The 24516-nt window shown below is 42.4% G+C and overlaps 1 protein-coding gene across 2 annotated transcripts in view; it reads left to right on the top strand.

The window, feature by feature from the left end:
* MKLN1 (muskelin 1) overlaps positions 1 to 24516 on the top strand; it is a 100022-nt gene that overhangs the window by 65711 nt on the left and 9795 nt on the right. The window contains exons 11-15 of one of the 2 annotated variants that reach the window (XM_075599372.1): positions 5071 to 5292; positions 6133 to 6262; positions 16127 to 16274; positions 18659 to 18773; positions 22380 to 22519. In XM_075599372.1, the coding sequence (XP_075455487.1) occupies positions 5071 to 5292; positions 6133 to 6262; positions 16127 to 16274; positions 18659 to 18773; positions 22380 to 22519 (755 nt within the window). Of the gene's footprint in view, positions 1 to 5070; positions 5293 to 6132; positions 6272 to 16126; positions 16275 to 18658; positions 18774 to 22379; positions 22520 to 24516 lie in introns of both variants that reach the window. The other variant, XM_075599371.1, reaches the window with a different exon arrangement.

Below are 24516 nucleotides of genomic sequence, written 5' to 3'. Positions count from 1 at the left end.
CCATCTTTGAATTCTTGCCTTCTATGGCAGTCAGAGACTAATGGTTATTGCCCTCTCCTGGCTGGGTTGGACAGGTACAAAATTCAAGCTTCTCCCGTGTGTGTGTGTGTGTGTGTGTCCTTTTTTATTTGGACTAACAATTTGTCATAGGACAAGCTTTTGAGAGTTCTCCTCACTTCCTCATGTCGGTAATACTGATTAACAGAGGAATCTATGGCTAAAACAGTGTTTGGGTGTAGGCTGGCGTCTCCTGTATCCATGTCTGCGTGACTACTTCCCTCCATATGTTGGGAGGCATGCAGTGGCATGTTGCCGGAGTTGACTTGGTGGCCCGGGGGCATATGCCTCTTTCCAGTGCTGCCTCTTATGTTTGTGACTGCCTCTTCAAAACATATCCCTAAAGGGCAGGTGTTTAAAAAGGCTTCTATAAAATCTAAATATCTAGTCTGTGGTTCATGCAATAAACTTGCTGATTAAGTGTAATAAAAGTTTTATGCTGCCCGTGTAGTATGTTAAAAAAAAAAAAACCAGCATATGGCAGATTTGATTTTTTTTTTTTTTTTTTTTTAATTAAAATCAGCCCTGGCAGAAACATTTGTGACAAACGGTCTAGGTCCCAGGCTAGACCTATTAGATGACTCAATGGTTCAATCAGACCAAGCGTTTCCATATGCCTCCGATCAAGAATTTTTGGTACCATGAGACATACAGCAGTAACACCACAGAGAAGACAGCATGTAATGTCCATCTGTTTGAGGAATGAAGTCTGTGCAAACAATTAGTGTATGGGCATTCAAGAACCCAAACAGGTGCGTTCTCTGCAAGATGTATTATTCGAGGGTTCCTTAAGGAAATCTTTTTTTTTTTTCTCCATGTGAATAAAGCAATTAATAACATCGCTAGAGAATGGGAGCAACCAGATACTAAAGTGGCTACATCTAGATCGTTTGAGGATGTACCCATTTTAGAACCAAGAAATTAAATATTGGGAATCTGCTCCCACAGTGGTTGCTTCATTTCCCGGTTAACTGGAGAATTACCTTGCATGTAGACTTTATCGAACGGTGGGAGCTGCTAATAAACCTGCAGTAGCGGTAGCCTCAATTGCAAGAACCCTTCGTGTATGGTTGGCCAACCTGCAGGAGGACATCCAGGGCAGGGTCAAAAGATCTATACTATTGGAGGCGATTGAAGAAACACAGAAAGCAACAGATTTTATTTGGATGGTATCTTCTGATTCTGTTTATCACTGTTCAAGAGCCATGGCATCTGAGGTGTCAACCAGAAGAGCTCTGTCTCCGGTCATGGTCAACAAATTGTGTGGCCTACCGTTTGAAGGTAGGTTGGGTAAATTTAAGAAAATTTCAGGTGGAAGGAGTCGGTACCTTCTGCAAGATAGAACACAGCAAAAAAACATTTTCCTCTTATTAATCTACAAAATTATTTAGAGAGCCTAAAGCATATTAGCCAGGAAAACCTTAGGCACAGTCCAGTAGTAGACACATTACTCCATTGTTTTCGTGGCTGAAGAGGACAATCTAGGGGCCAATCAAGATTCCAGACCTAATGAAGAATTGAGGACAGTATCAATTCAAACAGCAGTTGGGGCAAGAATTTCCAACTTTGTTGCGGACTGGGTCCACATTAATATAGACAAATGGGTGTTAGAAGTAATCATTAAGGAATATGTCTAGTATTTTTCACCGCCTTCCAGCATGTTTTCTTTTACAAAATCCCCTGCACCCAGGCACAAGGCAAAGTTCAAGGCTCTATACCAAATTATTTCTCTTCTCCTGCAATCAGAAGTTATTTATCAGGTTCCAATAAGTCAAAGAAACACAGGATCTATTCGAGATTCTTCCTGGTTCAAAAACCACCCGGAGATTAGAGGGCCCGTCCAGATTTCCGGAGAGTAAACCGGTTTTTCAGAATAATGTTAAAAATGGAATTGCGGCGATCTACATTACAGGCCACTCAACCAGGAGATTTCTTGACCTCAGTGGATTTTAAAGATGCATATGTCCATGTCCCTATGCTCGTCACATCACACAGTTCTCAGATTTTGCATCCAAGGTTTTCAGTTTCAGTACAAGGAACTGTACCTCTTCGGTCTCGCATCAGCCCTGGGAACATTTACCAAGACTTTAGTGGTAATTATAGCAAATCTGAGGGAAAGAGGTATTGCGATATGGCTATATCTGGATGACTTGCTGGTCAGGGCCAGTTCAAATCAAGTTGCACGTCACAACGCAGATATAGTTTTGCACAAACGATTAAAATACAGATGGTTAATCAACTGGGGGGGAAAGTCAACTCCTACCAGTCCAGCAACTAACATTTTTGGGAGTTCGTATCGATACAGCCATTGGAAAGGCACTTCTTCCGCAAGAAAGGATCCACAAGGTAATGGAGTTGGAAGATTACCTCTGAAATCTGTCAACCAACGGAGCTCAATTGTATGAACACTCTGCCTATTTATGGCCACAGTCGAAGTAGTCCTGTGGGCTCATCTCATCTCCATTTCAGATTTTCAACAACTTTCTAAACGTATGGAACAGAAATTGGGAAGATCTCACAATCAATACAAATATGAGCAAAAACAAGAATTTCCCTAGTATGGATGGAGAATGTACTTCATTTAAACACAGGCCACTTACTAGACGAGCCTCAATTGATCTTAACAGACTATCAACCAAGTGACCCACCGCTCAACCCAAGTCTAAAGGTACAGAGTGTAATAGGTAGGTGCACATGGGTAAAATAATTAAAAAGACAAGTTGATCCCCGACATGGGATCCACAAAAGGCCCCGACAATGTTGCACTCAAACCTAGATTTTTTTTAACATGATTGCGTCCCACGATCTATTGTCTAAATAGATGGCCGCTAAAATAACATTAAAAAAAAGACTGGATCACAGGATGGATTAATACCTCCTGCTATAATGTTAGCAATGATATACCAAGTCAGATATAAAATGGAGAGTATTTAATATATATATAAGGGAAAATATGGAGAAATACAATATAAAATAACGATGAGGAGGTAGCTGACAAGTCTCGCTGTTCTGCTAAATGGGGGATTAACCCCAAATCTATAAAATTGTAAAGCTGCAGTATACTGTAAGCAGTGGTAAGTGTGTAAAGTAGTAATCTATGTATGGGGGCTTCCACTTGTAGGATATTAGCGATGATCCACTGGGGGGTAGCATTACAGTGAGTATCAACAATATGTTCATACTGTGTAAATGATGATCAAAATGTATGACCAGATTTGGAATACATTTTTCAAGTTGTAAACATGAACAAATAAAAAGTGGTCAAGTAACTACAGCTAATATCCTAGGACTCCTCCAAGCAGATTTTGGCAAAGGTCTAGCTTTTAGTACCCCAAGGGTACAGGTTGCAGCTTTAGGAGCTCTATTTCAAAATCCTCTAATGATTTAATTACGACATTTCTACAAGCAACAAATATAATTGGGGTGCAGATTAAGTATTTCTTTACCGACCTGGGATTTAAATCTGCTACTTGATACATTTACCATTTGAACCAATTGAAAATATATCAGTAAAGGAACTCGCATCAAAGAACTTTTTTGACCACTATAAAATTTGCGAGAGGAGTGAGATTCATGTGTTGTCTGCTGTTGAGCCATTTCCCATAATCCACTTAAATAATATGGTCCTTAGGACCAATCCAGCATTGATACATAAAGTTGTGTCAAGTTCTAAAGATCTAAACCAAGAAATAATCCTGTAATCTTTCTGTCCAAAACCAAATAACAAAAAAAGGTAAATAACCTTCCTGGACCTTATTTGGTTAATCAGAACCTACTTGAAGAGAACAAAAAGCATCAGGGGAAAAAAAAATATTCCACAAGGGAAAAGGATGGGATTCCCGGCCTAAAAGGACACTTGCTACTTGGATTAGGAATGTGTTTGGAACCACTAGGGATATTGAGCACATTCTACAATGTCTATAGTGAAATGATGGGCTCTCAAAGCCAAAGCGACATGTAAAGCACTGCTGTGGTCATCGGTTCACACGCTCACAACATTTTATGAAGTCTATGTACCGGCTTCCACAGAAGAAACATTTGACCGCAAAGTGTTAGCTGTAGTTACAGTACATAAAAAATAAAACCTGTTGAGCTTTTCCTTTCTGTATTTATCACATAAGCTCCTTCTTTGTTGGTTTGTTCTTCACCGTTCCCTGGTAATTGCTCTGGTACTTCCCATTCGTCTGACTACCATGGAGGGCAAAGAGGAAAATGGAAGCCTTATTCTTACCAATCATTTTCTTTCCTCGTGCCCTCCATGGCAGTCCTGCTTTCCTCCCTCGCGTGTCTTTTCTGTTGGCGCTGGGCGTTTTGGTGTAATTTTAGCTTGGGGAAACCTGTAAAACATCAGGGAAGAGGAGCCTTGTGTACAGGAATTTTTTTATTTTTTTTTACCTGTCTAACCCAGCTGGTAGAGGGCATTAACCATTTGTCTGACTGCCATGTCGGGCCTGAGGAAATAAAATGATCGGTAAGAATGATTCCCCTTTTGTATGGTGGAGTGGAGACTGATGATCCTTTCCTATGTGGCGGTTTAAGCCTTTCAGGTTATCCAGAAGGAAAAGGTTTTCTAGGCATGAGGCTAAGAAAAACCCTTGCGACAAAGTACTTTGGATATGGGCACCTGTAAACTAGAATGAAGACCTGTTCTCTTCTGTGTGAAGCTACTACGTTTCCAATGAAATAATTGTCACTAGAGAATGAGACAAAAATACCTATCCAAATTAGCGCTGCCTATCAGATTTTGGAGTTCTTTGCGCGCTCCGCCAACACGTACAGGACAGTAAAATTCCAACAGACACAGTACATAGACAAATACAACATAGTGTCTTCAGAGTATAAAGTACTCCAGCATGAACTGTTTTATGAGGATGCTTTGACTTCTGATTTTAAATGAATGCTATTGCTGGGGGGGAGGGGGAGTTCAGTAGTAATTTCTATCATATTCAGTAAATGTACTGTAACTCTCCTTGGATGTAACCGACTTTCCGATTTTGTGCCCGCCTATTCCAGATGTGTATGGATTCCGAGAAGCACATGATCTACACGTTTGGAGGCCGTATCTTGACCTGTAACGGCAGCGTGGATGACAGCAGGGCCAGTGAGCCCCAGTTCAGTGGGCTTTTCGCGTTCGAGTGTCAATCAAGAACCTGGAAACTGCTTCGAGAAGACTCGTGCAATGCCGGGCCGGAGGATATCCAGTCCCGGATAGGGCACTGTATGCTCTTCCATTCTGTAAGGAGCTTCCAAAATAATGTGTTCACCTGTAATATTAAAGTTGTGCCCGGCAGAATAATAAGGCCAATACTTAGTTGTGGAACCCCGGAGAACAGGGAGAATTACAGTACCTAGGGTCACTAGAAGAAGCTACCGGATAATCTTGCCCAGGATTTCCTACTTTAGTGGCTACTTCCGTAACCACAAGGTGCCTCCCCCTTTGGCGGAAATGGTATGTTACTTTTTTTCTGGTTAACTTTTTGATCCTCCACGGGGTCTTCGTGAAGACCTGTATACGACCTGTAATATATACTCTGAAGCAACTTTAACTGTATACATTGTGGTCATCTTAAAGCTGCAGTTTAAGCACTATCCTACATGTGTATTTTTGTTTAATAAATCAGTTCTTTACTATGAGAAAATACTTGTAGTATTTAAAAATAATTAAAAAATTTTTTTTAAAGACATATCTAGTAACTATGCTAATGTAACAGGCATTTTTGTTCCTATAGCAACCATATACAAAGTCACACCTCTTCCCCCTTCTGAAACGGCATCACCTTTTTGAGCCCTGCCCTCTCTAGCAGTGAACCAATTGCATCTAGTGCCTGCCTGGTCACAGGATCTTCCTCACAGAACTTTGGCTGTCAGTGCAGCAGAAGAGGACCCAAGATGCATGTAGTGAACCCCCAGCTGGTTTTCAGCGATCGATTACAGGAGAACGGACCGATCAGCAATTTAGCTAATCACTTGTCAGGGTGTAGTTGTATTGATGCACATATTGAATAAGTTTTTTTTTGTTTTAATTACATATTGAACTGCAGCTTTAATAGCTATTTTTAATTTTTTTCTTCCCAGAAAAACCGATGCTTGTATGTGTTTGGTGGACAGAGATCAAAGACCTACTTGAATGACTTCTTTAGCTATGATGTGGACGGTGACCATGTAGAAATCATCTCAGATGGTACCAAAAAAGACTCTGGCATGGGTAAGAGAGGTTTGTGTAATTTGTGTTATACTCTTAACGAGACATTGTATTTTCAATAGGGTGAAAACTCTCACCTTTGTACAGTACCATTTTGCCATATAGCATCATGTTAATGTTTGGCATGCTACGTTTCTGTAGTTGCATTGCTACAGGAATACATGACGATAAGAGAGGCAGTATTATAATCCAGCTCCCTGAGTAAATGGACATATTTATTGAGACTAAAAATAGAATGTAAAATGTCTCCTAGATTTCCCAGTTGCGCATACAGTGGATTATAACAGTAGTGTTTGTATTCGTTTTCATTGGGGCATCTTTCAATCTCCTAAACAAAAAAAAAAGTATATATTTAGATGCTTTCATAAAGCTGTTCATAATAAATATATATTTTAACTGCCAACATGCATTTTGTGTCTTTGATACCTAGCACCAAGAGTTAACATGCTACTTACTGTACTGCTTTAGCTTTTAGATAAGAAGTTCTGATATACAGGCATACCCCGCATTAACATACGCAATGGGACCGACCCGAGCATGTATGTAAAGCAAAAATGTACTTAAAGTGAAGCACTCCCTTTTTCCCACTTATCAACGCATGTACTGTACTGCAATCGTCATATTCGTGCATAACTGATGTAAATAACGCATGTGTAACAAGCTCTATAGTCTCCCCGCTTGCACATAGCTTCGGTACAGGTAGGGAGCCGGTATTGCTGTTCAGGACATGCTGACAGGCACATGCGCGAGCTGCCGTTTGCCTATTCGGCTATATTTCCTTACTCGCGAGTGTACTTAAATTGAGTGTCCTTAAACTGGGGTATGCCTGTATTTTGGCTGTGAGAGGCTCAGAAAAATCTTTAGTTGTGCTCTTTTCTGCCAAAGCTCTGGGCAGGATTATTGACTGGCTGATTATTCATTCTGCCGGTACAACGCTTATTGACTGGCTGATTATTCATTCTGCCGGTACGCTTATTGACTGGCTGATTATTCATTCTGCTGGTGCAAAGAACAGTAGAAAAATCAGAGCAACATTAGAAAATGCATCATGTCGGCTTGGAACTGATCGTGAGAGGGGGTGCTTTTTTTTTTTTTTTTTTTTTTTTTTTTTTTTTAACTTTCTTGCCTGCCATAAAATGTCTATTTCCCACCCACCTCTGCAAAAAGGCTAATGGCGATTTCCATTCATGGCTATGGCAGATCTGTGCTGCATAGCTTCTGCTTTGATACTGTGGTTTATTGAAACATAATGCTCGTTGTTAAGATGAAGGATTTGAGCTCCAAGATTTGCAAAAGTCTTGATTCCTAATAGGCACTGGAAACCTAGTGAGCCCAGCTGTGGGACATGTGCCGATACAATGCATAGACCGGGTGTCCAGTCTTCCTTACCCTCACGGTGCAAAATATTCATCTGTAAAACTTGTTTAGGATTGATGCCCAACATTCGTTTTGTTTTCACGTGGGTTTCTCTTTCCGGGTTCAGCCCTCCTAGTACCGAAGCAGACTAATGACAGTGGCATGTGTAACGGGTTCAATTAAAGTGATTTGCCTCCTTGGAAAACAAATCAGACAAGTTTATAAGTATTTCTAAATAAAAAAAATTGTTGTGTGTGTTCGCTGTAACCAAATGCTGCAGAACAGCGGTCTCCCAACCTTCGTTACATTGTGCACCCTCTCCTACAAAATATTTATTCAGCGGACCCCTAATTAATAAATCTTATTGCCTATTCATCAAACTTGCTATCAAAACTTTGACCAATCCCAGGCAATATAGTGTCCTGAACTCGAAGGGGGAACACGTGCATAAGGCCTCAAACTGCCCTTAATGTGCGCAGACAGCGTGGGGGGGGGGGAGGAACGGGGTACATCTGTCAATCACTATGGGAGCTAAATACGCACTACCCACACGGGCTCAGGAAGCTGCTATACCGCCATAGATTCGCCATTCCATATATTTATTTGACAGAACACGGATTTATTTATTTATAAAATGTTTTACCAGTAAGAAATACATAGTTTCATCTCGTTTTCAAGTATGTCCTGGGCATAGTTATGACGACAGATACATGGTTACACATACATAGTTACATTAAGTGAGCAGAGTTATACGTTATATAGAAGACATTGCCGGTGTCACACAAACCCACTAGGAGTTCTTTGTTGGGAATCACTGCTTTAGACGGCTGTCCTTTTCTGCAGACATTTATGATAAAATTATGAGTCTTAAACTCGAATATATGTATATATTCAATGCTCTTTTCTTTGCTCTTTGTAAACTATGATGAGGCCATCAGTACCAGATAATATTACAATGACCTTCTATCCCATCATCAAATCTTTGGACCACATTGGGGGTTGGTGCGGGAGGAGGGACCCTCCTCGTTATGATCAGATCGAGATGTACAAAACCAAGTGGTCCAAAGGGGAAAGCCATGTAAGGCAAAGAACAAGAAGTCCCCAATTCTGCACTCTAACCTCAGTAGTACAATATTCAAAAATCACCTTAAACGTTATTACTAGAATCAAAATGATCAATCTTCAGATGTTGTTATATGCTTCTAAAGGAAAAGAACTATCAATATATTTTAAAAGCGGATAGTGTCCGTCTGTAGTTGCCGTGTGGCAATATATCTAATCGCAACACCTGATTCTTGACTGTCTAATTTAGCTTTTGCCTCATGAAGCGCTCATTTGAAACATGTCCCTGCTTTTAAATAGCCTCTCCTGTTCTATCTAAAATCACCTCCGAGTATAGAGGTGAAGAGAAGTGGGATGTTTTTGCGGTAGGGTAGAAGTGTTTTATAGAAGAATAGATACAATGATAGCTGTAATAACTCCTGACAGCTATTATAGTACAGTAATACCAAATGTTCCCTTGTACAGTATTCAGTAAATGAGTCTACTGCTATAAAGTAAATACAGCGTCTCACAGGTAGTCGGACAGAGTCCTGCAGATACGCCCACACCTTTCCCCAGTGCAGAGCGTGGCATACAACATCATAACCCATTCGACGCGCGTTTCGCCCTAACTGAGCTCGGTCGAGGGGGGTGCCACGAGTATCGCCCCTTCTCATTGCACAAATACGCATGCTGCTGTCACCCTTTGTTATCAGTTGTTTGGATTTATGGGATAACTTCAAAGATTGAGAGCAGTGAGTTCCCCTTCGTGGGGGTTGTGAGCGGTTTGCTTTTATATTTTGGAAACACCCACAATTATTCATAATCTCATCTGCATATGGTTTATTTGGGGGTGGGGGGAGGAGGGGCTAAAGTGACGTGTAAAAAAAAAAAAAAAAAACTATTTTGGGATGACCAATATATCAATGCTATTGATTGGAGAGCACAGCTCCTGTTGATCAAGGCACCCCCATATTTGTGCGAGTACAAGTTTTCCAGAGGGGTCTTGAAAAAATAAACTCCTTTGCATATACATTTAAATGTCGTTTTACACTTCTATTTCACAAGATCCCACAGGCACTTTTTTTTATTCCCACAAATATGGGGTTACCTTTGACACTGGCAGTGCATATAGGGTATCCCAATATTTGTAAGAACAAATCCTTTCGGGGGTTGGTTAGAGTGGGGAGGGCAAAGAATGTAACAATGTTTTTTGTGTGTCACATAGTAAGGGACAAGTTACATAATCGCCTTTCTATAACGGTTCATTCCAAGACCCCTCTCACTATTACTTTGGTTGTTTACTTTCAGCAAATGCACATTGTAAGGGTGCATCATAGTTTAGTTCATAACTCTGTGAGTAAATAGCCGTGCATTCAAATCGATCTCATGCTACAGATGCAGCGAGAGTCTATCTCCGCGGTTAAAGAAGCAAAAGTCAGCGGCACCGGAGATTGCCGCGATCACGCTGCGGGGGTCCATGCTTCTTAAAAGTCAGGGGTAGCGAAGACAGCTTGGCTACAGTACATCTGTACTTTTGCACCCACCACCCATTTCTCATGTACAAAGATTAACTAAACAAAAAGCAAATGTATTGAATGTTATATTTCCTAAAAATAGATTAAATTAAGCTTTATACTGTATGGTGTAATATGGCCCATTGACACAAATGTGAGTAGCCATATTATATATTGCTTTGCAAAGAACAACAAATATAATATATTTTATATTGTATATGTTTTGCATATAAATGCGTTTGCAGGAGTCATGTGACCTAGTATGCACTGGAGACCAACAGCAAATAAAGTTTCACTTTTATAAGTTTAAAGATATTACTAAAGCTTTTAGATGCCTTTTTGATTCGTTTGTTTGCTTTCTTTCTTACAAATTACAATAACCTGTAGGCGTTAAACACTAAATGGTCTTGATTTTAACCGTTTTGCTGTCAAATAAGCCTGCAAAGCCACGTGGTGTTGACCTCTGGCAATGGACGGCTTGAGGTTAAGGGTCATTGTGAAGAGAACTCGATTTGGTTTTGTGGAGTGAGGCGGCTCGACCTCTGCATACTATTTAAATTGCAGAGCCAGGGAGGTGTCTCCAGTTTCCCTTCAACCCAATAAAGTGTGTGTGTGTGTGTGTGTGTGTGTGTGTGTGTGTGTGTGTGTGTGTGTGTGTTGTCAGTATTCACAAGGTTTGTTGTGGTGCCAAGCAAGGTGGGTAAGGGCCCAGCGGAAACAGGACGCAAAATAGCCTGAGCCAGCGCTGAACTGAAACAGGACCCAAAAGTGCGGAATAAAGCATCATCTTGCAGGTGAAGCAGGATTTGTTATTAAAAACAAATATAGCCTTTTCTCTTAAACCATCCAGCCTCCCAGTACCTGTGGCTGCAGCCGGCTACGGTCTATACGTTTTTTTTTATCTCCATGGGCACAAAATCACACTTGCAGCGATCACATGGCCCCGATTTCTAACATTAGAAATGGAAGAGTAATTTCACCTCTCCCGTTCCAGCTGCGGTGAGAGCCGAGACCATGAACAGCATTAGGCACAAGCAAAAATGGTATGCTGTCCAGTGAGAGCGTTAAGAGCCGTCCGCTTGCCAGTTCTTGTGACATTCCCTGAGACACAGGAGGACACTATAAGGTTTAAATAGACAGGATAGGGGGAACTGCTGTGCTCTGCTACTAGAATGGTGGGCAATCCTATTCTACCATTTCCCCCCCGCCCCCCCCCCTCAAACCTTTCAGCTAATGGCTTTACCGTACGTTTTCCAGATGAAGATTTTCAAAGTTATCTTGTTTTCTCAGGAGAGCAAAAATTTAGGAAGAACATCGATCATGTAATCAAGTCAGTTGTAAGGAAGGAGGGTGGTGAGCAGGTGCTCAGACCTTTAATGGCACAGAGGAGGCTGTAATGGATAACTCATTACATTACATACCTCATTTAGGTTCCATTTCTCACACAGTGTTAACTGCTGCCTCTTTCATATTTACACCCAGACCTTCTCCAGCTCGCAGCCAGGAAAGATGTCTATCTTTGTTGGCCAATTCAGGTTACCGTTGATGGAACTGTATATAATAATAATAATACCAATATCAAGGGGTGAAGGTTGTGAAATGGCACCCCTGAAGGGTGAAGGTGTAAAGATGTACATCATCAATAAAGGGGTGTGAGCCCTTATGTACTAAGTGGTGCTAACATAGCACCATTTAGTAGTTGTGGACTTGAATCCAATACTCCACTACCCATACAATGTATTCCCATGTAAAACCCCATACAACCCCTTGTAAAACCCAATAAAATGTATTCCCATGTAAAACCCATACAATGTATTCCCATGTAAAAACCCATGCAATGTATTCCCATGTAAAACCCATACAAAGCGTTACCATGTAAAACCCCATACAATGTGTTCCCATGTAAAACCCATACAATGTATTCCCATGTAAAAACCCATACAATGTATTCCCATGTAAAACCCAATACAATGTATTCCCTTGTAAAACCCAATACAATGTATTCCCATGTAAAACCCAATACAATGTATTCCCATGTAAAACCCAATACAATGTATTCCCATGTAAAACCCAATACAATGTATTCCCATGTAAAACCCATACAATGTATTCCCATGTAAAAACCCATACAATGTATTCCCATGTAAAAACCCATACAATGTATTCCCATGTAAAACCCATACAAAGCGTTACCATGTAAAACCCCATACAATGTGTTCCCATGTAAAACCCATACAATGCGTTACCATGTAAAACCCCATACAATGTGTTACCATGTAAAAACCCATACAATGTATTCCCATGTAAAACCCAATACAATGTATTCCTATGTAAAAACCCAATACAATGTGTTCCCATGTAAAAACCCATACAATGTGTTCACATGTAAAAACCCATACAATTGTTCCCATGTAAAAACCCATACAATTGTTCCCATGTAAAAACCCATACAATGTATTCCCATGTAAAAACCCATACAATGTATTCCCATGTAAAAACCCATACAATGTATTCCCATGTAAAAACCCATACAATGTATTCCCATGTAAAAACCCATACAATGTATTCCCATGTAAAAACCCATACAATGTATTCCCATGTAAAAACCCATACAATGTATTCCCATGTAAAAACCCATACAATGTATTCCCATGTAAAAACCCATACAATGTATTCCCATGTAAAAACCCATACAATGTATTCCCATGTAAAAACCCATACAATGCGTTACTATGGAAAACCCCATACAATGTATTCCCATGGAAAAACCCATACAATGTATTCCCATGGAAAAACCCATACAATGTATTCCCATGGAAAAACCCATACAATGTGTTACCATGTAAAACCCATACAATGTGTTACCATGTAAAACCCATACAATGTATTCCCATGTAAAAACCCATACAATGTATTCCCATGTAAAAACCCATACAATGTATTCCCATGTAAAAACCCATACATTGTATTCCCATGTAAAAACCCATACAATGTGTTACCATGTAAAAACCCATACAATGTGTTACCATGTAAAAACCCATACAATGTGTTACCATGTAAAAACCCATACAATGTGTTACCATGTAAAAACCCATACAATTTATTCCCATGTAAAAACCCATGCAATGTATTCCCATGTAAAACCCCATACAATGTGTTCCCATGTAAAAACCATACAATGTATTCCCATGTAAAACCCATGCAATGTATTCCCATGTAAAACCCATACAATGTGTTCCCATGTAAAAACCATACAATGTATTCCCATGTAAAAACCCATACAATGTATTCCCATGTAAAAACCCATACATTGTATTCCCATGTAAAAACCCATACAATGTATTCCCATGTAAAAACCCATACAATGTGTTACCATGTAAAAACCCATACAATGTGTTACCATGTAAAAACCCATACAATGTGTTACCATGTAAAAACCCATACAATTTATTCCCATGTAAAAACCCATGCAATGTATTCCCATGTAAAAACCCATACAATGTGTTCCCATGTAAAAACATTACAATGTGTTCCCATGTAAAACCCATGCAATGTATTCCCATGTAAAACCCATACAATGTGTTCCCATGTAAAACCCATACAATGTGTTCCCATGTAAAAACCATACAATGTATTCCCATGTAAAAACCCATACAATGTGTTACCATGTAAAACCCCATACAATGTGTTCCCATGTAAAAACCCATACAATGTGTTACCATGTAAAAACCCATACAATGTGTTCCCATGTAAAAACCATACAATGTGTTCCCATGTAAAAACCCATACAATGTATTCCCATGTAAAACCCATACAATGTATTTCGATGTGAATCTTGATGTTGACTGAATTTAGTAAGGCTGCAATTGTTGGGTTGTGTTTGAACTTGCACCCTTGCACTTACCTTCAAAGTCTTGCAAGATTTGAAAGGATTTCAAGTAACCCCTCCCCAGCAGCAATAGGAAATGCTCACCGTGTGCAGCTTTTTAGAACATAGTTTTCACAGATTTGGTAAAAGGGACCAATATTAATAAAGGTGAGAGCCAGCTGTGAGAGCGGGCGTATTTCTGCTACTCTACCCGTTGAATTGAGGGGGCATAAAAGAAATGCATATTTCAGAGACCGGTGCTGCAAACCATTTTCTCCTGCAATACATTGTCTTATCTGGCAGTGAAGAGGTTAACCCTATGCCCGTGCCAAAGGGTCTGTAACGCATTGCGTACGAGCCGAAGTATTAATCCTGAGTAATGCACGTTTATATCTGCCTTATAAAGGATAGTACATTCTTGCTGTAAGCTGCAGCGGTAGGACATCTGCTTCCTACGTTTTGGCATTTTAGGTTCAAGTTGGTGCTGGTAAGGGGATGTTTTTGCCGCCTCGCCAGTTTCACATGGATCATACTTCTTCATATTAAAAGGTTTGAGTGGGCTGAATAGAAGCCAGGGAGATTAGAAATCAAATCATGGAAATGTGTCTGAAGTGGAAGCACTTGTGTCCCCCAGGCTTGCAATTACAAAGATAAATAACTATACTTGCTCAAATTGTGATTGAGGTTAAAGTACCAAAGTACCTAAGCCTAATAACTAGCTAAATTACAGGTAGGGGACAGGTAAGAGCTTTTCCTCGGCCCATACACGCACTGTAATGTGTAGCACACACGGTCTGTCGTACACATACAGAACAATCGGGATTAGTGTTCTCCTCCCTCTGATACATGTTGCTGTGAAGCAGCAGCGCCACCTACAGTATTCCGCAGCTACTGAAGGTGTATAGGCCAGCAAGGTTTGTGGCCGCCTCATGTACAGTATATAGTCATGGACAGAGTTCCCATTGCAGTCAGTCACATATACGGTAGTATGAAGAACACGCTGTATGTGTGAGTTTTTACATGGGAATAGCTTGCAATCTGCAAGTGTCACAATGTATACAGTTGCCTGTGAACTGCAGATAAGCCCGGTGATGGTGTTTAGAAAATGAGTAGTCTGATGGGAAATGCCAACACCGCTGAAGCTATTCAGCCTCACTTGGATGCCTTTGCCAGCTATGTTGTGACCGTGGGCGGTTGCTTTTCTGTGTGTGGGGAGGGATTGTTCCAGCTGCCAAAAATGATTTGATTCTGCAGCTAAACGGCTCAGGCCTTGCAAATAATTTCGTGATTCCTTGTTTTAGGTATTCAGGACTTTTCCCCCCCTGTTTTTCTCCTGCTCTCCCAGGTGCAGTGGGCTCTCAGAGACCGTAAGCCGCGTCCATAATGGAATGCGCTAGCTTCCGCGCGCTCTCAGGTGTCCCGGCATCGCACTTGAAATACAAACTTGTTTGTATTGCGAAGTGCTGCTTTCCCTCCAGTGCATGTGCACGCAAAGGGCGTGTTCACTGTGTGCATATTCATTGGCATACTATTGTAGCTCGCTCTGTATCCTGCACTATGGACGCGCCTGAGGCCTCGCCCCCACTGCTTGCGCGTGCCTATAGAAAGCGCGATGCCAGACTACCTTTGCCAAAAGAAAACATTTTTGTCTTTTGACCTCAATTTAAACATTTACTAGCTTTTCTAGATTAAGCTCAGAAACCTTCATTTAAATGCCATAGACTGCAATTATTGCTACTTTGCGTTGCCTGTTGATATTGTTCTCTCACCAGCTGTAGTGGTCTTTCACAGGGGGAGGATTTCTACATCTTACTTCCTCCTTAATAAAAAGTCTTTATGTTTTCAGGGTTCTGAATTAATATAAATATAGGTATCTTGGCTATTAAAAGTATTAAACATTTATGTAATTTAATGGTCCAACATTGATACCCTTTTTTAGTCTTTGTTACAAAATCAAAATCACAAATTTTAAGCTGCAAAGATGTTCGCCTTCGCCTCTGCATTCTGCTTTTGATGGCATAAATCTATAATGCTTCCTTAAGGATCCCTAATGTACGTTTGCCTTGTTTACTTTTGATTCCTCAGTCCCTATGACGGGCTTCACTCAAAGGGCGACCATCGATCCTGAGCTAAATGAAATCCACGTCTTGTCAGGTCTCAGCAAAGATAAAGAGAAAAGGGAAGAAAACGTCAGGAACTCCTTCTGGATCTATGACATTGTGCGGAATAGCTGGTAGGTTCGTCTTCTTATTAATGGCCAGGGGAATAAGAGCCGGTGGCCGTGCTTCCCAACCCCAGTCCTGAAGAACCCACAACAATCCACGTTAAAATGGACTGGGGCATCGGCAACGGAGCTGGTGGCCGTTGAGGACTGGAGTTGGGGCACCCATGGTGTATGGTGTAGTTGTCCATGCGATAACACAACGTTATCTTCTAACCAGGGTTGGACAACTCCTGTCCTCAAGGGCCACCAACCAACAGGTCAGATTTTAACGATAGCCCTGCTTCAGCACAAGTGGCTGTCATTGACTGAGCCACCTGTGCTCAAGCAGGGATAGCCTTAAAACCTTACCTTTTTGGGGACAGGTGGTTCTTCAGGAGTAGCAACCACAGGTCTATAGTATTGGGAAAAACAGCTCCCAACGTTATATCTGTGTGGTGTGTTTATATACCTGCACACTTCAGTCATTTATTGTACTCAAGTTTAGGTTTTACCATAAACAAATACATACACAAACATGAGATGTGATCATTAGGCAGAAAATTACAAGAGTATCAATGTTACAAAAAAAAAAGAAATCTGAAATGTAATGGGTATCTGGTGCTACAACGAGAGGGTCACTGGTGGAGGACACCCGGACAATAATGATGAGTTGGGGGAATTTTGTGGGCCATAGATTAATTTACACTCGAGTTGATATTGATCTCCCAAACATAAACTGTAACAAAAGCAATGCCAGGGCTAAAGGTTTCACTCGTTGACCTTGGAGATCTGAAGGCATCGAGTTTCCACAGGAAACAGTGTTGAGCACAATTTTATTATCCTTTTGCCTCCTGTTTCTTTAGCTCTTTCTTTTTAATGACTGTAACACAGCCAATTTAGACAAAGCTGTGCGGTATATCTGGAATAGCTGCTGAAAGCTTGTTTGAAAACCCCTTGGGTGCCAGAAAACCGCCTGTAAAGCATTGCAAAGGGGTTAAAAACCCCTTCAGTGCAAGAGGACATTGTGGTGTATCCTGACTCCCTAAGGATATTGGGATTGTTAGAGAGCAGGGCTTTCGTGCATTGTCAGTGCAGGGATGGCCAACTACAGTCTTCAAGGGCCACCAACAGGTCAGTTTTTAAAGATATACCCCTGCTTCAGCCCAGTTGCTGATTGAGCCACTGATGCAGCCACCTGTGCTCAAGCAGGAATATCCTTAAAGCCTGACCTGTTGGTGGCCCTTGAAGACTCCTGTGTTAGTGTATGTTTGGTCTGAAGCATCTTTCTCCACCACTGACCAGTCTGCTAGTTTGTGAGGTAGGGCAGATTACATGGGGACACCACCGTATGAGAAGAGGTCCTCTGAGCAACCTCCTCCCTAAAATCTAATTCATAATATTGACATCAGTGGTAATTGGCTACAGGCCGTTTTCTTTCTTCTTCAATTCTATGTACATGCAAATGCCTGTACATTGGAAGGGACTATATTTCCTGGACAGAGGGGTTTCAGGTGATGACTGGGCTGTTCTGCAACCAGGAAACCCACTTAATGTGTTTCCAATAAGGTTTAAAAAAAAATAATAAAAAATCTAAAACCTATCATCTCACAAATGGCAACCAAACCTGGGCATAGAAACTAGGGTCACTGTTCGTGTTTAAACCCCTTCCCAGAGCAATGCCTTGCAGACCCGTGTGACAACAAAGGGATAATACGGGTCTGTACAATACATTGAAGGTTTGTTCATCGCTTTATCTCCCAAGATTAAGGAACCTGTAGACAGCATGAACTAAGATGTGTGGTGGGCTCACGTCGTGCACAATGCTTGTGGATGTTCGCCTCTGCTCTGTTACTCCACCAGTGAATACCCAGAGCCAGATGAAGCATTAGAAATAATAATTTGTCCGTTCTGTAGTTATTTCTGCGTGGTGGTTTCTCTATTTTGACAGCTGAGTGGGTGTTATGTGGCATAACAAATTTCGGCCTATAAAAGCATTATCTACATGCAAATCAGCGGGTCATTTGTTCTGGAAACGAGCGATAAATATGTTCATTTTAGCCTACAGTATCAGTTTCTTCTGTTTTTGAGTCTTAAATGCTTTATAATAATTACACAAACACACCTGTCTATATATTTATACATAGGTGTGCGTGGTATGTATGTAGGAAAGAGAGGGACACGTGCAGCACCCATATGCTCCACTTACAGGATACATCCAATGATATTGCCCATATAGAATTGCTTATTGGCGTGGACATTTGACTTCACAGCAGCCATGATAACGTGGTTCTCTCGGGAACTGGTGGATCCTTAACAATGAAGGGTCCCATTCTGTAACTGGAGATCTTCCGGGTCAGCACCTTTTTAACGGAAGCCAGGTACACATTCATTTATTTATTTCATTTTTATTTCAGGTCCTGTGTCTACAAGAATGATCAAGCATCAAAAGAAAACACAAATAAAAGCCTTCAGGAAGAGGAGCCCTGCCCACGCTTTGCACACCAGCTTGTGTATGATGAGCTGCACAAGGTACGTCTCGTGTTGTCTGAAAGGGTTTACTCGGAAATATTGAGGCTGGTAAGCATAGCACTTCCTGGTACATTGTACACGGTGTATATCGGGGGTGGACAACTCCAGACTTCAAGGGCCACCAACAGGACTGGTTTTAAGGATATCCATGCTTCGGCACAGGGGGCTCGGGGATCATATATGTGCATTTGGGTTATGGCAGGGGTGCTCAACTCCAGTCCTCAAGCCCCCCCGTCCCTCTCCCCAACAGGTCAGGATTTCCCAGCTTCAGCACAGGTGGTTTAATCAGAGGCTGTTGAAGACTGAACCTCGAGCCACTTGTGCTGAAACTGGGACTGATTGAGCCGTGTGTGTGTGTGTGTGTGTGTGTGTGTGTGTGTGTGTGTGTGTGTGTGTGTGTGTGTGTGTGTGTGTGTGTGTGTGTGTGTGTGTGTGTGTGTGTGCACTCTTGGTGTATAACGGAAGACTGTAGCCTAATATTTGTGGAAGACTGTACTCTATATACCTCTGTAGTAAGGTAACTATGATACTGGCTTTGGCCAGCTTTTAATTGCACTACTCACCAAAGCATATGCTTTATTTAACCCCTTCAGGGCTTTCTCACATTTTCACTAGTCCATGGGACAATAATTACATATATTCGGGGTAGGTACCTGCAAATTCGATTTTATGCCTTGACGTTGGCTGCAGCCTTATAACGCCTTGGCCAAAGGGTTTAACTAAATAACCCTTATTCATGAGATCACCATTTTATTTTAGCCTTATTGGTAGGAGCGCAGGAATCGTTCTTTTTGTTTTACTCCTGGTGTATACACTGGTCAAAAAAAATCTTAATCTTCAGTAACATGCGCATTCATCGTGGAGTAGAGAATCAGAACTTCTAACATGTGCAGATAGCTGCATATGGATTCATCTTCTTTTACTTGTAATGAGTCCATAGTGAATGAGTTACCGCTCTATGTAAAAAAGCAAGTTTTTAATCCGTTGTACATGTCAGATTTCTGAAATGCCGGTATCATGATTAACTTCCATGGTACCCTGGTGTTTCTGGGGCAGGTGCATGAATAGTGGTATACGAATGAGTATGTGCTCTGCTCTGGAGAGTTTGACTCTTGTTCCGCACGGAAGTTCTATTTTGGAATACTGTAATGTGCTTCATTCTAGTAGCCGTGTTGGTTTGTTAAAATGTCCCTTGCAAATGTAATTTTACTATAGGGCAAAGAGATAACTGGGCTGGCGCCTAGGTGTAGTGCAACTGTGAATGAATACAATAAAAGTGAAACCGTGACCCCCAGTGCTGACAGGCAATGACAGTAATTCAAGGGCCCACAATTGCCAATGACTGAATATTATGTAAAATATACCCACTCAACCTTCACAATAAGAAAAGACTCCGTTTTCCTTAGATAACCGTGGATAAATGTGGTGAGGGAGCAGGATATCAACATACAAGAGAAGAGAAAAGGACAACAATAGTGCAACACTGGGGTTGAAAATCGATAGTTCAAATGCAGTAATTCGCAAACATTATATTCACATAAGTGTGAGTAAGCAAAGCATATCACACTATAAGTGTGCAGGAACAGGGGTCCCACGTGGGGGACCCTCTAGATGCAGAATAGGTGGATAGGATGAAAATTTAAGCAGTAAGAATGAGCAGTAATATACAGAGAGATTCGGGCGAGAGACGTTCTCACCGCTCTTCCGGGAGTCGTGAGATTCCTGACGAAGCTATTCAACATAGCGAAACGCGTCGAATTGAGGTCAGAATGGAGCGACATTGTGGTGGACGGACGCCCAGCTGACTTGGTGCTTCTTGCCGCCGCACTTAGGAGCACCAGCTGCACAGCTTTTGCATTCCATCAGGCGTGACTCCCGGAGAAGGAGCGGTGAGAAAGTCTCTCGCCCGAATCTCTCTGTATATTACTGCTCATTCTTACCGCATAAATTTGCATCCTATCCACCTATTCTGCATCTAGAGGCTCCTCCACGTGGCACCACTGTTCCTGCACACTTATAGTGTGATATGCTTTGCTTACTCACACTTATGTGAATATAATGTACTGCATTTGAACTATCGATTTTCAACCAGTGTTGCACTATTGTTGTCCTTTTCTCTTCTCTTGTATGTTGATATCCTGCTCCCTCGCCACATTTATCCAAATGTAATTGTATGCAAGCTTCCCAGATTTCTACATGCATATCTCCCTAATCTTCTCTTTTTGTGCATTGTCCCCAACACTTAGTACAGTGAAGATAGGAATCATACGTGTGTGTGTGTGTGTGTGTGTGTGTGTGTGTGTTGTGTTTTTCTCTCGATAGCTAGATTTCTTTTTGAGAATCTTTTTAGTTGCGAAACGTTTAGTTGGAAATATTCAGTCACATGGGGTGGTAAGTGTTTAAGAGGTGATTGCAAATGTAGTCATCTAGTACAGTGGTTCTCAATTGCAGTCTTGAAGCCCCCCACCCCCCCCCCCCCCCTAACAGGTCAAGTTTTCAGGATATCCCAGCTTCAGCACCAGTGGCTCAATCAGTCTCTGCTTCAGCACAGGTGCTAAAGCTGGGATATCCTGAAAACCTGATTATTATTTTTTGGGCGGGCTTGAGGACTGGAGTTAAGCACCCCCCATGTCTTAGTATGTTATCGACCCAGAAACCATCTGCTATATAAAAAATAAAAAAATGTAATCCAAGATCAAGCAGTAGAACTATTTGACCCACAACCATAAACAAGGAAGGATTACAAATTAATCCAGAAAACGCCTACTGGAGATCTGGACAACTCAGCAGTCCCTTTTGCTGGTAGACTTGGAAGTAACCAAATGCTGTTCTTGTTAAGTAATGAAGGACTATTTGTTTTGATTGGTTATCTATCCCTCCACGCAATGGAACGAAATCCAAAGATGCAGAAATATAATATTTTCTGTGTAAATGTAGAAAATGCCAAATAACCTCAGGACACCAATTACATTGTGTGCTAGCAATGGAAATGTAACACTGCTCTCTTCTGAAAACAGGAATGGACATAAAGAAAAGAAAGGGGAAAAAAGTTAACTCCTGTAAAAAGTAAAGGCGTTGTTGATCTTTGAGGTTACACAGATGACTTTGACGTGTAACTAGCATTTTCTATTCCAGGACAGTCCCGCCTGTCTCTTACTTGGGTCAGATGTATGCACTTAAATTCCGTCACTGTATTTACAGCCAACTCCCATTTAAGACGGTTTTCCAGAACCTCTGTTTTTGTTGAGTGTTTTGCACCAGTGCAGTGTAAACAGGTTTATCAATGGCATGCACACTCTGGTATTAATGAGAGATTTAAAAGAACAGTCGAAGAAGCAAACTAAAATAGTTTAAATTGCTCAAATCAACAACTATTTTCAGTGTAAATGAAGGGGATTGCAATGTGCAGAGAGGTGAAGTTTTGTACCGTGTGTGTGTGTGTGTGTGTGTGTGTCCCATTTGTCAGATGTGTTGTGGAAGTCTGTAAGAGTAATCTACACTGATTCGCTTTTACACTGCATTCTATAAGCTGTTATCATACCATAACCCAATGCACATATATCGGTGTTTGTCATGTTGTTATTAGCACAAATCTCTTTATTGCAGATTCATTATCTGTTTGGTGGAAACCCAGGGAAGTCGTGTTCTCCAAAGATGAGGTTGGATGACTTCTGGTCGTTAAAGCTGTGTCGACCTTCTAAGGAGTATTTGTTGAGACACTGCAAATACCTGATTAGAAAACACAGGTACAGTAAGAGAGCCTGAAAGCCAAGATAGATAACAATGTGTTAACAATGAGCTTTGGCACCTACAGTATACTCTTGTTGAAACAGTTTTAGGGATGTCTCCTCTTGCTAATGGTGTTGGTTACTGTACCTCAGGCCTGCACAACATACGGGCCGCATGCGGCCCGCCTGGCCTCTGTGCGGCCCGCGATGACTCCGGCCGGGCGCCAGTTAATTAATTAAATAAATTAAAAAAAAAAAAAACGTTTAGAAAAAATGGCGGCGATTCATCCCCCCCCTCCACTCCCCCCTCCACTCCCCCCCTCCCCCTCCACTCCCTCCCCGCCCCCGGGTTTTGAGGTGCGCGGGGGCAGCATGAGGAGGATGCGGCAGCCGTGAGTATTTTTTTTCAATAGCAGGATGCCGGGGGCGGGGCTTAGTACCGGGGACAGAGGATGTGTGTGTGTGTGTGTGTGTGTGTGTGGTGGGTGTGTGAAAAACGGGCTGGTGCAGTGGTGGGGGGGTGGGCTGCTGACATGTGAGGGAGGGGGTGGGCTGCTGACATGTGAGGGAGGGGGTGGGCTGCTGACATGTGAGGGAGGGGGTGGGCTGCTGACATGTGAGGGAGGGGGTGGGCTGCTGACATGTGAGGGAGGGGGGGAGAGTGTCATTGAGGGGAGGGAGAGAGAGTGTCATATTGAGGGGAGGGGGAGAGTGTGTCATATTGAGGGGAGGGGGAGAGTGTGTCATATTGAGGGGAGGGGGAGAGTGTGTCATATTGAGGGGAGGGGGAGAGTGTCATATTGAGGGCAGGGGGAGAGTGTGTCATATTGAGGGGAGGGGGAGAGTGTGTCATATTGAGGGGAGGGGGAGAGTGTGTCATATTGAGGGGAGGGGGAGAGTGTCATATTGAGGGGAGGGGGAGTGTGTCATATTGAGGGGAGGGGGAGTGTGTCATATTGAGGGGAGGGGGAGTGTGTCATATTGAGGGGAGGGGGAGAGTGTCATATTGAGGGGAGGGGGAGAGTGTGTCATATTGAGGAGAGGTGGAGAGTGTGTCATATTGAGGGGAGGGGGAGAGTCATATTGAGGGGAGGGGGAGAGAGTGTCATATTGAGGGGAGGGGGAGAGTGTCATATTGAGGGGAGGGGCAGAGTCATATTGAGAGGAGGGGAGAGTGTGTCATTGAGGGGAGGGGGAGAGTCATATTAAGGGGAGAGGGAGAGTGTGTCATATTGAGGGGAGGGGGAGAGTCATATTGAGGGGAGAAGGAGAGTGTGTCATATTGAGGGGAGGGGGAGTGTGTCATATTGAGGGGAGGGGGAGTGTCATATTGAGGGGAGGGGGAGAGTGTGTCATATTGAGGGGAGGGGGAGAGTGTGTCATATTGAGGGGAGGGGGAGAGTGTGTCATATTGAGGGGAGGGGGAGAGTGTCATATTGAGGGCAGGGGGAGAGTGTGTCATATTGAGGGGAGGGGGAGAGTGTGTCATATTGAGGGGAGGGGGAGAGTGTGTCATATTGAGGGGAGGGGGAGAGTGTCATATTGAGGGGAGGGGGAGTGTGTCATATTGAGGGGAGGGGGAGTGTGTCATATTGAGGGGAGGGGGAGTGTGTCATATTGAGGGGAGGGGGAGAGTGTCATATTGAGGGGAGGGGGAGAGTGTGTCATATTGAGGAGAGGTGGAGAGTGTGTCATATTGAGGGGAGGGGGAGAGTCATATTGAGGGGAGGGGGAGAGAGTGTCATATTGAGGGGAGGGGGAGAGTGTCATATTGAGGGGAGGGGCAGAGTCATATTGAGAGGAGGGGAGAGTGTGTCATTGAGGGGAGGGGGAGAGTCATATTGAGGGGAGAGGGAGAGTGTGTCATATTGAGGGGAGGGGGAGAGTCATATTGAGGGGAGAAGGAGAGTGTGTCATATTGAGGGGAGGGGGAGTGTGTCATATTGAGGGGAGGGGGAGTGTCATATTGAGGGGAGGGGGAGTGTGTCATATTGAGGGGAGGGGGAAGAGTGTCA

The sequence above is a fragment of the Ascaphus truei genome, chromosome 5 (genome assembly GCF_040206685.1).
Source record: "Ascaphus truei isolate aAscTru1 chromosome 5, aAscTru1.hap1, whole genome shotgun sequence".
Taxonomy (NCBI): domain Eukaryota; kingdom Metazoa; phylum Chordata; class Amphibia; order Anura; family Ascaphidae; genus Ascaphus; species Ascaphus truei.
Note: the sequence above shows the minus strand (reverse complement) of the source record. Positions and strands in the feature narration are given on the sequence as shown.